Below are 15,377 nucleotides of genomic sequence, written 5' to 3' on the forward strand. Positions count from 1 at the left end.
ACAATAAAAGTAAAGATACTGTAAAGTTCTTTATTGGACTCTGTAAATCATTTAATGATTCAAGGATGTGTTTTTCCACTTTTCAATTGAACATTCAAATTCAAAGTTATTGATGCTTAAATCGTTATTTCAGAATATGCATTATTCTGTTGAAATAAAATGTTACATATGTGTTAAAATTTATTATTATTATTATTGTCGGTATAATAAAACAATTGATCACCCTTCATGAGGTCAGCATGGTGAAATGATTCCCCTTGACCTGACCCACTCGATGACCTGACCTGACCTCGGCTGTTGGCCTCGGTCAGGTCAGGTCACCTCGTGGGTCAGGTCTCGGGTCATCATTTCACCATGTTGACCTCATGAAGGGTGATTAATTGTATAGGTCATTTTTCTACAATCCACATGGATAAAAATGACGCCAAGGCCATAATTTCAACAAAAAATTGGGTCTTTTTTTCTACGTACATGTAGAATATTGACCAGGGGGTGAAATTTGAATTTGAAAAAAAAAAAAGATCCACGGTCAATATTCTACGGGGGTCACTTTACGTCGTTACACCGAATGCCCCCCCTCCCCCTCCCGATCACGCCAAATCTTTATGTGCGCGCAAAGCTTAAATTTGATAGCCTCATGATTTTGTTATGTTGTCAATTACACGGGCATTAATATAAAATTCCTATTTGCCGCCTTTTTGGAACTACACCCCTCTCCATCGACCACTGATAAAAGGCAAGGTTTGCATAAAATTAGTACTTCCTTATTTTTTTTTCCGTATTGTCATAGTTGTATAGTGTACAAGTGCCTAGGCATTTTTCTGACACGTAAATATATTGTACATTTAACAGTGCATTATGTCTTCTGTCGATCAGGTCGTACGCAAATGTGGCTAATCGAAAAAAAAATACAGATTATACATTTAACATACATGTACACTATAAATTTATTATTAAACACGGAAATATAAATGTTCCTATCACATGTAACGTCTGCTGACAATGAGGGAAGTACGTGTACGCATAGTCACATGATATCAGATTGCATCAAGTGTTGTTTACATACGGAACCATTGACCACACTGGTAAGAATAAATGTCAATACACATTGTATATACATCTTATTTATATCTGTCAAAATGTTAAAATCTGCCCTTCTAAATCGTACATTAAAGACAAATTTAACAACGTAGATTTGAACTTTCATCATCGGATATCTTAAAATGACCCCATGTTGACGAATGTGCACGTTAGAGTATCTTACTCATTTCAACACTTGATTTGTTTATATGTAGAAAACACTGACAGAACGATAGATTAAAATACAATGAGTTATCAGCCACCCGCGGGATCTTACCAGCAAACCCCACCTCCCTATCAGCAGTATGGTGGGGCCCCGCCGGCAGGGGCATACCTCGGACCACAAACAGGGGGATATGGTCCGTATCAACAACCTCCGGCAGGGGCATACCCTGGACCACAAACAGCGGGGGGATATGCTCCCTATCAACAACCTCCAGCAGGGGCATATCAACAACAACCCACAACAACAGTGTAAGATATATTTCATTCTAGATTTAAAAACTTGTTTGTGTTCATCTTAGATTCTTTATTCTTGATTTTTGGTTATGGTTGCTGATCAAATGAATCTGATTAAAAAAAAATCATTTAATCCGCTCCCGTAAATCGGTAACAAGGGTTTGACTTGCATATGGGGTTTTGTTGGAGCGGATCAAAGGTCAAATTTTAATTAGATTGGGTTAATATGCATATTTGTTAAACAGTGTAAATTGAACAAGAGTTCTGACTCTTGATAAATTCTCAGACAGACAAGTCACACAAGTCAGATAATTTTTAAAACTATTTTTAAATGACGAAAAAGTAGCTTTAAGACTGAATGAGTTTCACCGGTCTGAATGAGTTTTTGTGACCGGTCTCCAGTTAATACTTATTCCTCCTAGGCACCTGATCCCACCTCGTGAATTTCCAGGGGTCCGTTTTAGGCCACAAATTTGTATTGTTTGTAGGATTTTTGAGATCGATCACTGCATTATATTCACCTATTTCATTACTTATTTACATACGTATTTGAGACAGTGTTACATGTAAGGCTATCCGTTGCTGAATAATAATTTTACCTCCAATTTCACACAACATAGCTGTATCAGTGATAGAGGACAAACGAGAAATTATATCCGCTTATGTACATGTAACAGGTGTTAATCAATCAATAATTTCAATATTAAGGATATTTTCGCGTAGTACAGAGGATTTCCTATTGTTTGTGTTTGGATATAATTTTTATCTAACGGGTTGTTTGTTTTTTTTTTATCCCCGAGCGAAATCGTAAGTTGTGCGTATGTGCTACGAATGAGAAAGTAATCATATTTCATGTGAACGTCAGAATGAGACTTGCATAAGATTTAAATTAAAATGTTCAAACGACAAAATAAGTTTAAACAACGTAATATCTCGTGCAAACAACTTAATATTTTCAAGAGTATATGAGTAGAAATATTAGCATGTCCTAAATATACCACCGTATGTAGTTAGCAAGAGATATAGATTTCATTTTTTAAAAACATTTATTTTTGTACATGAAATATATGGAGATAACGAACAGTAATCGAGCTCAAAAGTCCATTAAACAATACAAAATAGGAGCAGAGCAAACACGGACCCCCAAACATCAGAGGTGGGATCAGGTGCCATGGAGGTGTGAGCATGCCCTGCCGACCGGTCACATCCGCCGTGTGCTCCTTGTCATGATCGGGAAATAACGGAAAAATCCGTCGACAATTCAGTGTGTAAACAATGGCCTAACAATTAGTATGAAAAACGTCAGTCAGCATTTGACTCAATGATAAATTGTATTTGCTGACAAGGTCATTGTATCGACCATAGAACTTAAGAAATGATGACTTTAAACGAGACAGCTGATATTCTTGTTTCATCAACTTGTTTGTCAATAATTTACCTCGTTTTAGAAATTGTACATACGTAGAGCATGCTCTTGCGTATCGAATCAACTGAGAGATATATACCCCGTATGCAGGTGATGAAGGTATATTGCTGCATAAGTAAGGGAAGTTGACGATTGAAAATTTAAAGTCATCACGTTTATCATAAAGCTTGGTTGTTAGACTACCATTAACGTCTTTTTCAAGTAAAATATCCAAATATGAAACAGATGTGTCAGACTCTGTGGTATCTTTTATCTCAAGCTCACCGGGATATATCATATCGACATAAGAATGGAAATAGCCATTGTTAATTGACAATACGTCTACATACAGCTGAATGTTCAATATGACTTTATTAATTATACAAAAAGGACAAGTGCACTTAAGCAATGCTTAATGGGCCCTTTTTCAGTGCCGTTTTACTTTAGAATATTTTACCAAATTGTTCTTTTTTTGGTAATAGTTAAACACAAGTGGATACTTCTAATTAAAATCACGTTAAAACATCACCTAAATCAGCATGGTTTTGAAACAAATGAAGATTTTAAAATGCCTGTAGATACCCCAAATCCGGAAAAGTCGTACCGAACCTATTTTGAGTTTCGTTTATTTAAATCAAGGGGAGGAGACATTTTAATCGGACACTTGAACAATCTGATGGTGGATCATTGACGGGCGCGTTTTCCGAATGATAATCTTGCGCTATTTTACCTGAGAAAAAAAATCGAATGAAGTTGTATAGATGCCTGTATTCATAGTTATCAAACTAAGAAATTTGCACGCTTGCATTTGAAATAATACAATAAGTATTAACATTAGTTCCTTTAAATTTTAAAAATAAAAAAAAAGTGTAGTTATGTGGCTTTCAATACTGGTACAATTGTCTTGCATGAATGTTAAAAATGTTTGACGCTTTTATGTATGATGACATTTTAACGACACTAAACTCTCCTAACCCTCCCGTGTTCCTAAAACCAAATACATACAAACTTCTCTATGCGGCACGACTTCGATATAATGATACAAAACGTGAGCACCTTTGAGGAATGTTTACCTGGGTAGAACTCACGTGACTACCGGTATTTTAAATAATTTATTCCACGGGTGGGTTCAACAAAGGTCATAAAGGTAAATAGCTCTCGCTTGCTATAGAAAAAACATTGAACTTTTCATACATTTTTAATATTTTAAGTACAAGCCTAATCTTGTACAAATTTCCTACTTTTACACAAGTTTTATAAATGTATAATGCGTTTTTTGTCATTCGCACAAGTTTGTACAACGTTAGGCTGACAGTAAACAAAAGCTTTGAAATGAATGACCGTCCTCGATTTACTATAGAAAATCACGAATGTCGGCTGACCCCTACCACATTGTATGGCTTTGCTCTTTGTATAAGCATAATTTCAGCGCTAAAATTTGTTGCATCTTATGGTTTAGATATCAATTAATGATCTGAGATGAAAAATTTTGCTTAATTTGATTCCTCATTTTTTCACATTTTACCGGGGCCCATAAGTGCACTCGTTCTTTATTCTTACAATTTTCGTCTCCTCCCTGAGTATGGGTGGTTGGGGTGGGTATTTTCTTTCAGATCTTTTTTTTTCAGCTGTGAAGGATTTCTTTCAATTTAAATTCATTAAAAACTTGGCGTCGGATATCAATCTGTAAATTTTAATTCATTTTCCAGATATGTTTACGAAGGAAAGAGCAAACAACAACAAGATCAAGAAATGGCGGAGGACTGTTGTCTACTGACTTGTTGTATGGCTTTGTTGTGTTGCTGTTTTTTGAATAACTAAATGGAACCCAACTCACCGTTTATAGAATTTTTATCCGGATAACGAAGGAAGGATAATTATGGTTGTTTTGTGAGCGTGTGTGGGACGTGGAATGAAATGATCTTTTTTCATGCCATAATAAATGTTTGTTGTTACCGGTATTGTACATGTGATTTAAAGTGCGTTTAAAGATACAATTCTTTTTACAATTTACTAGGGATGTCAAAATATTTATTTTCCTTAGTCGATTATTCGATTCCATTATTCGAACGATAGTCGATTATTCGGAACATTTTCTGAAAATAAAATATTATTTCAAACTTCACTGGTACATGACGTATTTACAACTCAAAAACCCTTTTACTTAAATATGTTTAAAAAGTAACATAAGAATTAATGCAACGTAACATTTGATAGCATGATTATATGAAATAAATTTAGAAATATAATTCTCCAAAATTTATGATTTCCCCATCAATCGAATTCATAAATTGGTCTGTACATGCAGAGTGAGCATTCAAAAATTGCTAGCCGATATTTTTTAAAGCTTATTATGAAATAAATTGGGGGGGGGGTTAATTTCACACTATCCAAATGCCAGGTGGTTGTTAAATTGTTAAACAGTTAGTAACTGTTTGTTCATTAATTGATTGCTCTGGTTTTCAGAATGTCCTTAATTATATAAACAGTTTAAAAATGCAAGCGAATTGTTTTAATAATTATTGAAGCGACAAAACATGTTACAGCTATGGTTTGTTCCTTGCGTTTGAGTAATCTTAAAAGATAATTGGTACATCGTATAAAATCAAGTCCAATTAATTGTTTTACAAACAAAGCCCAGTAAATATATTGTTGGTTGATTTATTACAAAAACAACACAAGCAGTAACTGACAGATAATTCTCGTGGTAGTGAAGCATTTATAATTACTGTACTTTCTATAAACACATGAAAAATCAAGTTTAATTATCTTATCAACTGTCTCCGAGAAATGACGGTTTCTCAATTTTGTTATGAGAATTCGATATTGTTATCACTCTTTAATTGCATTTTTAAAATTATAATATTCGAATGTCGTTTCATTATTCGATCGTCGATCCATTCGACTGACAGTCGAATAGTCGACTATTCGTTGACATCCCTACAATTTACATACAAGAATAACTATTTTGGAGAGGACCATAATTACCTTTCATTCCGGGGGGGGGGGGGGTTACATGTATACCGGTAGCGACGACGCATCAACATGACAGAATTTCGTCTTTTAATGGAATTGGGATAAAAATACCCGTATATTATATAGATATTGGATCGCCAATTCTCAAGCTGAACGAACTCATGAATCGACTTTATACATCGCATTCTTGACTTATGTGGATTATCTTATATTTGGGGTGATCACTTTTGTTATAATCTGAACAAAAATTGAGTTAACAGTGTTGTTAAGCAAATACTTCAGGACCAATTTGTACAAAAGTGGAATACTGATATAAATAGCTCATCCAAAGTGTTTTATATAGATTTTTTTATGTAAAACGTATTTAAACTTTTTATTTTGCCACTACAAACTTAGAAAAATGTTTAGAAAATTCTGGACCTCAAATCACCATCTACCAGTTGAGCTAGAAAGATAGACAGATATACCATGAAATGAAAAGTAATGCACACTTTGTAAAACAAGGCATATATAGCCGACGAATTCCATATTAGAATTAAGTGCACTGTCAAACATTCAATAGAAGTATTTTAACGAGCACTATTTAGAGCAAATGTACTTTTATAAAAGTTTACGGATCTGATGACAAAACATAATGTTAAGTCGTTGAAAAAATTACGCATATTTTTAAAAGATATATGAATTAGTCTGTCTTCCATGATTTTATCCTTCTTATTTTTATTGCATATATTTTTCTCACTATCATCCTCTGCATTAACATTTCGTCCACTTGTACCTCTGACCTAAATGTTTGTATTCTGTAATATATTACAATGCCCTCATGTACCATATGTTAATGTTTTGGTTTTAAATGAACCTGAACTTGGAAAACCTCGTGTTGTCCAATTAAAGATTTACTTAGCAACAATTTATTATTATTATTAGTAGTAGTATTATCATCATCATCATTAATAGTGATATCATTTTTCTTTTATTAATGGTATACAGTACAGAATATCTAACTTTGAAAATAAAAATTCATTGGTTTTTAAAAGAACACCCTATTTAATTATATATAGATCTATGCGCAAGAAATATTTAAACATTAAATAATTAATGCATTTATGTTATGTGACATATAGATAGACTTAGATAGTGTATTTTTGACATAACATCAAGAAAAACCTCAACGAGGATTTCCAGTGTTTATTTCTATGTAGATCATACTTCTGTTTTTTGGCTTTTTCTTTTGAGTAAATTTTCAATCATTGGTTTTCATAGATTATGTTTACTCGCTAAGAATCAATCATCTTTTAAAATTATATAATAGTAGGTGATTCCATTTTGTTTGTACATATATATAAATGAAAAAAAAAATGGAGTAAAGAGACTTATGAAATATTTTCTTGTTATGTTATTTCCTAGTAAAAATGAGTGGATTTTTGTTTTTTTATCTTTGGTTTTTTTTTTTTTGTTTTTTTTTTTTTTTTTTTTTTTTGTTTTTTTTTTTTTTTGTTTTTTTTTTTTTTTTTGTTTTTTTTTTTTTTTTTGGTTATTTTCAAACAATTTTGTCCTATTTTCAGTAAAACCCTTCAATTTGAATTGAAATATCAGGCCCGTAGGAAGCAATTTCAGTTTTGGGGGACACAACCAAACATTTTCAGGTGGGGGGGGGGTCAATTTTTTTTTTAAAATGTTCAAAATTTACATGATAAAGCCATCTTTAAAATAATGTTTGTTTTCCCTCTCTCGACTCTTGGTAAAAAAAAATGGGTCGGTAGGTAGGTGGGAATTTTTTTTCGCAGAAAATTTCAAGGTCAATGCTGAATTTTCAAAATATATTAAAAGAAAATTAAAATACTTTTTGACGGGATGAGAAAATTTCGAAATGAAAGAAAAAAAAATATCGTTTCCTGGAGGTTAAAAAAAGTTTTGAGTCTGGACAGTTTAAGCCAGTCGGTCTGGAGAGGGCAAACAAACAAATTTTAAAAGATGGCCTAATATTACGAAGTATGTTACATATTGATGTTTTCCGGTGAAAAATTGGATGCGTTTTTAACTCATAAGTGATATAAAAAGAAATGTGGCATCACAAGATGAAAAAGTCATTTGTACACCCCTTAATTGAGAAATCTTCAGTGTGTAGTATTATGAAGATCATACTAAGAATATATGTTAAGTATGTATTCAACACTATATTTTCTCATATTATTTTATGTTTAAAAGGAGAATTTGAAAAAATAATCTTTTGAATTATTTGCTTTTGAAATTGGAACTTAAACAAAAAGGAGGTACTTACAAGATAGCATGTTCCATATGAAGTTTTCCGGTGAAAAATTGGATGTTTTTTTAACTCATAAGACTTCTACTTTGTATGGAAAGGAAATACATGTAATAACATAAAACCTGTTTGAAAAGGCAGAGTTCTCATTTCTCTCTCTCTCTCTCTCTCTCTCTCTCTCTTAATATTATGATATTTAGTCTCAATATACCATAAAACAGATCCATTAAGCATCACACCGTCCATTTCTTGATGTGTCGTAACGCCACGAATGCCCCCGCAGACAGCCAAAATTTCAAATGTCACATTTAGTTTTAAATTTGTATTCGAACTTGACCTGTATTTTCTGATAAAATACCTGCCATACAATTTCAACCTGAAACATACATCCCTACATAAGTTAGAGAGCGGAAACTAAAACATTATAGTTCAAGGGGGATAACTCTGTCAAAAATCATCGGACCATGACCAAATTCGAAATGACATGTATTTTCTGGAAAAATACATTCATATGCAATTTCAACCTTATATATACATCCCTACAAAAGTTAGAGAGCGGAAACTAAAAACTTCTAGTTCAAGAGGGATAACTCTGTCAAAAAATCACCGGACCATGACCAAATCTGAACTTGGCTTGTATTTCCTAGTAAAATACCTGCATATGCAATTTCAACCTTATACATACATCCCTACAAAAGTTAGGGGGCGAAAACTAAAAATTTCTTTTTTTTTTCTAAGTTCAAGAGGAATAACTCTGCCAAAAATCATCGGACCAGACCAAATTCGAACTTGACCTGTATTTTCTGATAAAATACCTGCATATGCAATTTCAGCCTTATAGCTTATACATCCATACATGTACTTTCAAAAGTTAGAGATCGGAAACTGAACATTTCTTTTTTTTTCTAAGTTCAAGAGGGATAATTGTCAAAAAAAAAAAAAGTCCAAATACGAACTAGGCCTGCGTATTCCTATGACGTATCCATATGTCAAATTTGAGTTGATGCAGAGATAATGAAGGGAAAGTGAATGATGAGTTCAAGAGGAATAAGGAATAACTCTGGAAAAACTCATCGGACCATAACCAAATTCGAACTTGACCTGCGTATTCTTATGACGTATCAATATGTCAAATCTGAATTGAATGTGTGCAACTGTTGCAGAGATAAGGAACGAAAGGTGAATGATGACGGAATGACGGAACAGGGTAACACTATATGCCCTGGCCATTTTTATGGCGGGGGCATAAAAATACATGATGGAATGGAAAAAAAGCGACAAGTCCTGGGGCCACCCTTATAAATCAATGCCTACAAAAGTAAAACGGTCTTCCAACAGAAACTTGCCACCCAAGAGATATAAGACTTTGCAAGTTTATTTCCTACAATTCCTTTGGTTTCCCCCTTTTCACAGTTCAAACTTTCAATACATTTTTTAACAGAATAAATACGTGTACCTTTTACTCTTTAATGTTGTTTGTGATGGGCGTGTAGTTCTATAATGGTTGAACTCCTACATGTAGGTACATGGGCTTGATTACTCGATCGGCGTTTGAATCACATACAGGTTCTGTTTAACATGCACACTTTATGGCAGTTTGCAGAGTCGATGGATTATCCCTCTTGACATTAAATTTGATTTTGTCTTATATATATTAAGCCGTCAACAAAAAATGTTCGACTGAATGTCCTTCTTTATGATCTTCATATGCTCCTTGTGCCATTTATAAACGTTAAAAGTTTATATTTGAACGCTTTCTTCCGGTTTTTAATGAACTTTACGTAACATATGTAGCATGAATAAGGGTTAAGGGTAAGTTCCTTCAGCAAATCTAATACATTCCAGTTGTCTCCTGGGTTATCAAAGAGACTTTGTTGAATGAAGTCCGGAACTGTTCCTTGGCAGTAACCTTAATAAGGCTACATTTTTTTATCTGTTAATTTGTTCATGAAAGAATAAGTTTCAAGAATTTTATATAGTCTTTAAAAGATAAGATCCCTTTTTGGCCCCTGGTTTCAAGTGTCTCTAAGAACGATGCAATTTTATTAGTTCATCATAAAGAAACCATTGTCATTCCTGTTACAAAATGAGTATTGATTCTAAGTACAATGTAAAGGGATACACAAAGGTCACAAAAATATATCAATTTCCGAGTTTTCTCATTTTTATGCAAATTTTTATCAATTTTAAATCACATTTTGTTTCAGAAAACACTGAGCACAAACTTGCCTTTCTACCAAATATGTTTATTTCATGCACAAGTCTCAGATGAATTTTGTGTTTGAAAATATCAGATTGGCAAGCTTATGTTCTGCGTATGTATGTTTCCCGAAGTGAAAAGTACAATGTATATAAAATTTCATGAAAATCCCTCAGAATAGAGAAAATTCGGTAGAATGCCTCTTTTGGCCTACGTGTACGGCTGGAATCAAAATTAATGTTGGTTTCATAACAAGCATCATTCAAAGTTAACTGCAAACTATAACAATTTTAACCGTGTTTTGATTTTTATATCTAAGAGGCAAAATTCGGCCATTTCCACACCTTTTCCTTTGGAAGGATCACCTTCATATACCGTTATTACACTTGAAATTCCATTGTGGAAATTGCATATTATAAACCCCTAACTTTAGAATGAAGTTAATTAAATTTTGCCTTTTATGCAAAAATACAAACGCATTAACCAAGTCAAAAGCATTCGTAAGAAATCAATGTATAATAAAAGAGTTAAAAATCTTGAATTTATTTTCACTATCTTGCGTCGAGAGACGTTCATTTCAGTGAGCCTGGTCTCTGGCACCAATTTAGCCGTTATTTATAACACAGTGTTCTGATTTTAAAAAATTGAAATTTTGTCAACTTTTAAAAATTCATACCAAAGGCTTTCAATACAAAAAAGTGCGTTAAATATTCTTGGCTCAAGTTCTTGGAGCCATGATGGTAAGGTGGGGGGCGGGCGTCAGGAGCTTAGCGTGCTTGTTTGCTTAATCAGAGAAAATGTTAAATACATTAACATACACTATTAGTTCTATCTTTACTAATGAATACGGAAATGTAAATGCTCTAATCACATTTTGCCGTCTCCGGACAATGATAGGAAGTACGCGTACGCAGTGAGATGATATCAGATTTCAACGAAGCGCTGTCGTTTACATACGGAATCAGGGATCGAACTGGTAAGTACTGTTTAGTGTGCATCATAACATGTTATAAGCCATTAAACAGTTAAAAGCTGTCCTTTGGAACCTTATTTGTATAGACTGTAAATATATGTGTTGAAGACGAATTTGAGCAATCAATTTTTTTCTATTACGCGAGATTTTAGAATAGCCCCATATTAAAGAATGAGCGTCTAAGAGTATTTTACTAAATTGCACCACTTGGCCAAATTGTATACAAACAGATAATACAGAGAGAACCAAAGATAAATTACAAGACAAAATCTCAAGTCTATAAAATGAGTGATAAGCCACCCACAGAAACTTACCCGGAAAACCCACCTCCCTATGAGCAGTTTGCTGGGGCGCCGAAGGCAGGGGTATTCCCCGGACCACAAACGGGGGGATATGCTTTGCATCAACAATCGCCGGCAGGTGTATACCCTGGACCACAAACGGGGGGATATGCTTTGCATCAACAATCGCCGGCAGGTGTATACCCCGAATCACAAACGGTGGGATATGCTTTGCATCAACAATCGCCAGCGGGGGCTTACCCCGGACCACAAAAAGAGGGACACTCTCCTCATCAACATCCGCCGGCAGGAGCACGTCCCGGACCACAAAAGGGGGGATATAGTCAGTATCAACCTCCAGCAGGGGTATACCAACAACAACCTACAACAGTGTAAGATATATTTCATTCTATACTTGTTTGTGTTCTTTGTCGATTCTTCTTGATGTTGGTTAAGGTTGACAGGTATGTTTTTTCAGTATAAAGTGAACAACAGAATACTGGATCTCAACTTATTTTTGGACAAGCCTAAAATTTGCAAAAAGATATGATTTTTACCGGGAAAAAAAATAGAGTAGTATTTTTAGTCTTTGCAATGAGTTTCAACGGTTTCAACGGTTTTCATATCTTTAAAAATGCTAACTTGAAATCCCTTAAAATCTACAATCAAATATAGTAATTAAGGATTTTTAATTTATACCATGTGCAGTATCTTCTCCAGTGTAGAGTGTTAGGAAAGTGTTTATCTTTTTTTTTTTAATTTGTGTCTTTTTATTCGATCAGAGATTGCCATACACTGACCAAGTTCTTAGAAAATTATTCACTTCTAAAGATGCATTCAGGAATTGGTACTTTTAACATACAGTGAAAAATATTCACACATTTGTATATTACACATGCTTAACTTTTAAGTATAGTATTTTGCTATATAGGCTTTTCATAAGTATAGTTACTGTATTTTGCTATAGTAAATTTTCTTTTAGATGCTGGTCCCACTAGCTTTTTTTTAGCTGTAAGATGGAGCACTGGCAAATTCTAGGATTTGGATAGTTCATTAGTTGTTGTTTGTTGTTGTTGTTGTTGTTGTTGTTTTTGGTTTTGTTTTATGTTTTTTGTGTGTTTTTTTTTTGCTCTTCAGATTTTTTTTTTTGGAAGTTGTCCCCCTTTTAAAACCTATGTGCCTATGTACATACACATGTATGTCTCTATAAAAGTTCAATCGTATATATGCAATTTACTTAAAAATCAGATAAATTTATCAAGTACATCATGTGCATCATGTTAGAACTTTTCTGATTTGTATCATTTTGCTTCAGTTTTTATGTGTGACTAATGTTCAGCATAAAATGTAGTTTAAATTTTGGACCTTTATAAGCACTCTTTTGACATTACTATTACAAAATGAGTAATGATTCTAAGTGAAAGGATACAAAGAGGTCACAGGAAGGTCGCAAAATTTGTCATTTTTCCGATTTTTTTTTTCTCTCTCTCTTTTCAATTTTCAGAAAACATAGAGCGTACGTTTGCCTCTCTAGTAAATATGTATACTCCATGCATCGGTTTTATCTTGTGTATGAAAAGCTCAGATACTGTAAATCACTTTTTATTCTCAAGAACTTTATTTTCGCGTAATTACGCTAAAATAAGGTGTCGCGAAAATATAGTAATTAACAGTAGGCAAGCATGTTTTCCAGAGGTAAAAAGTATTTCAAATTTGACAAAATTTCTTCTGAATTGAGAAAATTTAGTAAAACATTCTACTTTATCTCCCTCCTGTGACCAATTTTTATATCAAATAAGGTGCCAAATTCGGCCATAACCATACCTTGTCCTTTACATATCGTGGAGGACATAAATTCATTGGTCCGTTCGTGGCACCTTTGAAAACAACGACAATAAAATCTTGTGAAAATTAGTGATTACACATTACCTCGAGACATGTAAATAAAATTAAACATATCTTCTTTTTTTCTACTTGTACACACAACTGTGCGTTACGTGGGAATTTATGAATACAATAACTTTATCCAAAAAATTCCAGGTCATCCTGAGAGTGTAATTCTTTTCATAATTTTATGTCATTTTCCAATTGGGAAATATTTACTTTCCTTTAAAATTTCTGAAAAACTTGATAACACATCTCACATTGTAAACATTAATTAATTTTTCCAGATATGTTTACGAGCAGCAGAGGAACCAAGAGGACCAGGAAGAATACTGTCTACTGGCTTTTTGTTGGGCTTTCTTGTGCTGCTGTTTCCTAGATAACATATAAATAACTAACTGAAGATATAACTGATTGTATATACAGCTGATATGCAGATAATTTATGAATAACTAACTGAAGATATAATTGATTGTATATACAGCTGATATCCAGATAACTTATGAGTAACTAACTGAAGATATAACTGATTGTATATACAGCTGATATCTGGATAACTTATGCATAACTAACTGAAGATATAACTGATTGTATATAGAGCTGATATCTGGATAACTCATGAATAACTAACTGAAGATATAACTGATTGTATATAGAGCTGATATCCGGATGACTCATGAATAACTAACTGAAGATATAACTGATTGTATATACAGCTGATATCTGGATAACTTATAACTGATTGTACATATAGCTGATATCCGGATAACTTTTAACTAATTGTATACATGTATACAGCTGATATCGGGATAACTTATAACTGATTGTATATACAGCAGATATCGGGATAACGAAAAAACATGGGATAATCAGGGATGTTTTGTGAGGGTGTCTGGGATATAAAATGAAATCTGAAAGTTAGAATTTCACTTCTATATTCTTAATATTTTAGAATATCACATTTTTATTTTAAATCATCGAATCATAATAAGTCATAAAAACATGGATATCTTTGCGTTGCTCACAGTGGAAGTCATAGTTTGTCAGCTGAAAACTCTGCATAACTCTTTCAGTAATTTATCAAAAGTATTCAGCAGCCATCGGAACGACTTCACTGTCATCACACGTGTGAAACAGGAAAGGAAGTTTAGAAGTAATGTAAAAGTCATGTAATGATCTTAATTTTAGATGTCTTTTTGTTTATTTATTTATTTATAGTAGCATTGCTCCTTTACGTGTATATGTATTTTTTGTTAAAGTTAATCATATCTGATTTTCTTTTTTTTAAAGAAGAAATTTCTATCATCTTTTCTTGTTTTATCACTAAGATTTGACTTTTGATATTTATCATCACTTCATAGCAGAGAGGCAAATTATTACTGTTATTATTATTATTCAATATAGTTATTGGCAGATGTTATACTAGAAGGGCAATTTATCGTGGAATAAAGCAATTAACGTGAATCATGTTTTAAACGTTAGTGGAAGATACATGTATTTGCATACATTTTTACAGCATTATCTCGCTTTGACCAGTCGACTATTAATGTAGAATTCTGCAGCCTTACACCACCTCTTGATTAGAAACGTTTTAATTATGATCCTGCACTCAAACAATAAAAAATACATTTTTAAAAAAAATTATAACAGAGCATACAAAGTTGTCTTTTGGTCGTGGAAATGCAAGAATATAAAACATGTATTTCACCACCAAAATTTACTTTATTACATTGTACCAATGTTTATTCTATTAAAGAAAAACTCTGCAATATGACTACTACATGTAATTGTCATGTACAAATAGGCATACCCTAGCTTGCAAAATGTACCTTAAATGGATGAAAGTTCAATAATAAAGA

General features: G+C 33.1%; 2 protein-coding genes and 1 long non-coding RNA gene across 3 annotated transcripts in view; 2 read left to right on the forward strand and 1 right to left on the reverse strand.

The window, feature by feature from the left end:
• LOC133190372 (phosphoribosyl pyrophosphate synthase-associated protein 2-like) overlaps positions 1-15,377 on the reverse strand; it is a 195,952-nt gene that overhangs the window by 142,533 nt on the left and 38,042 nt on the right. The window lies entirely within an intron of this gene.
• LOC133190869 (uncharacterized) lies at positions 1,002-7,300 on the forward strand. Its single transcript, XR_009721626.1, has 4 exons — positions 1,002-1,085; positions 1,296-1,554; positions 4,654-4,965; positions 5,903-7,300. It is a non-coding gene; the product is annotated as an uncharacterized LOC133190869 (long non-coding RNA).
• Positions 11,581-14,794, forward strand: LOC133190354 (cysteine-rich and transmembrane domain-containing protein 1-like). The gene is made up of 2 exons (XM_061325931.1): positions 11,581-12,026; positions 13,806-14,794. The coding sequence occupies exons 1-2, from the start codon at positions 11,638-11,640 to the stop codon at positions 13,906-13,908; spliced, it is 492 nt and encodes a 163-aa protein (XP_061181915.1). The 5' UTR covers positions 11,581-11,637; the 3' UTR covers positions 13,909-14,794.

Source organism: Saccostrea echinata, unplaced genomic scaffold (genome assembly GCF_033153115.1).
Source record: "Saccostrea echinata isolate AGI-Se365-2 ecotype Australia unplaced genomic scaffold, CSIRO_AGI_Sech_v1 ptg000022l, whole genome shotgun sequence".
Classification (NCBI taxonomy): Eukaryota; Metazoa; Mollusca; class Bivalvia; order Ostreida; family Ostreidae; genus Saccostrea; species Saccostrea echinata.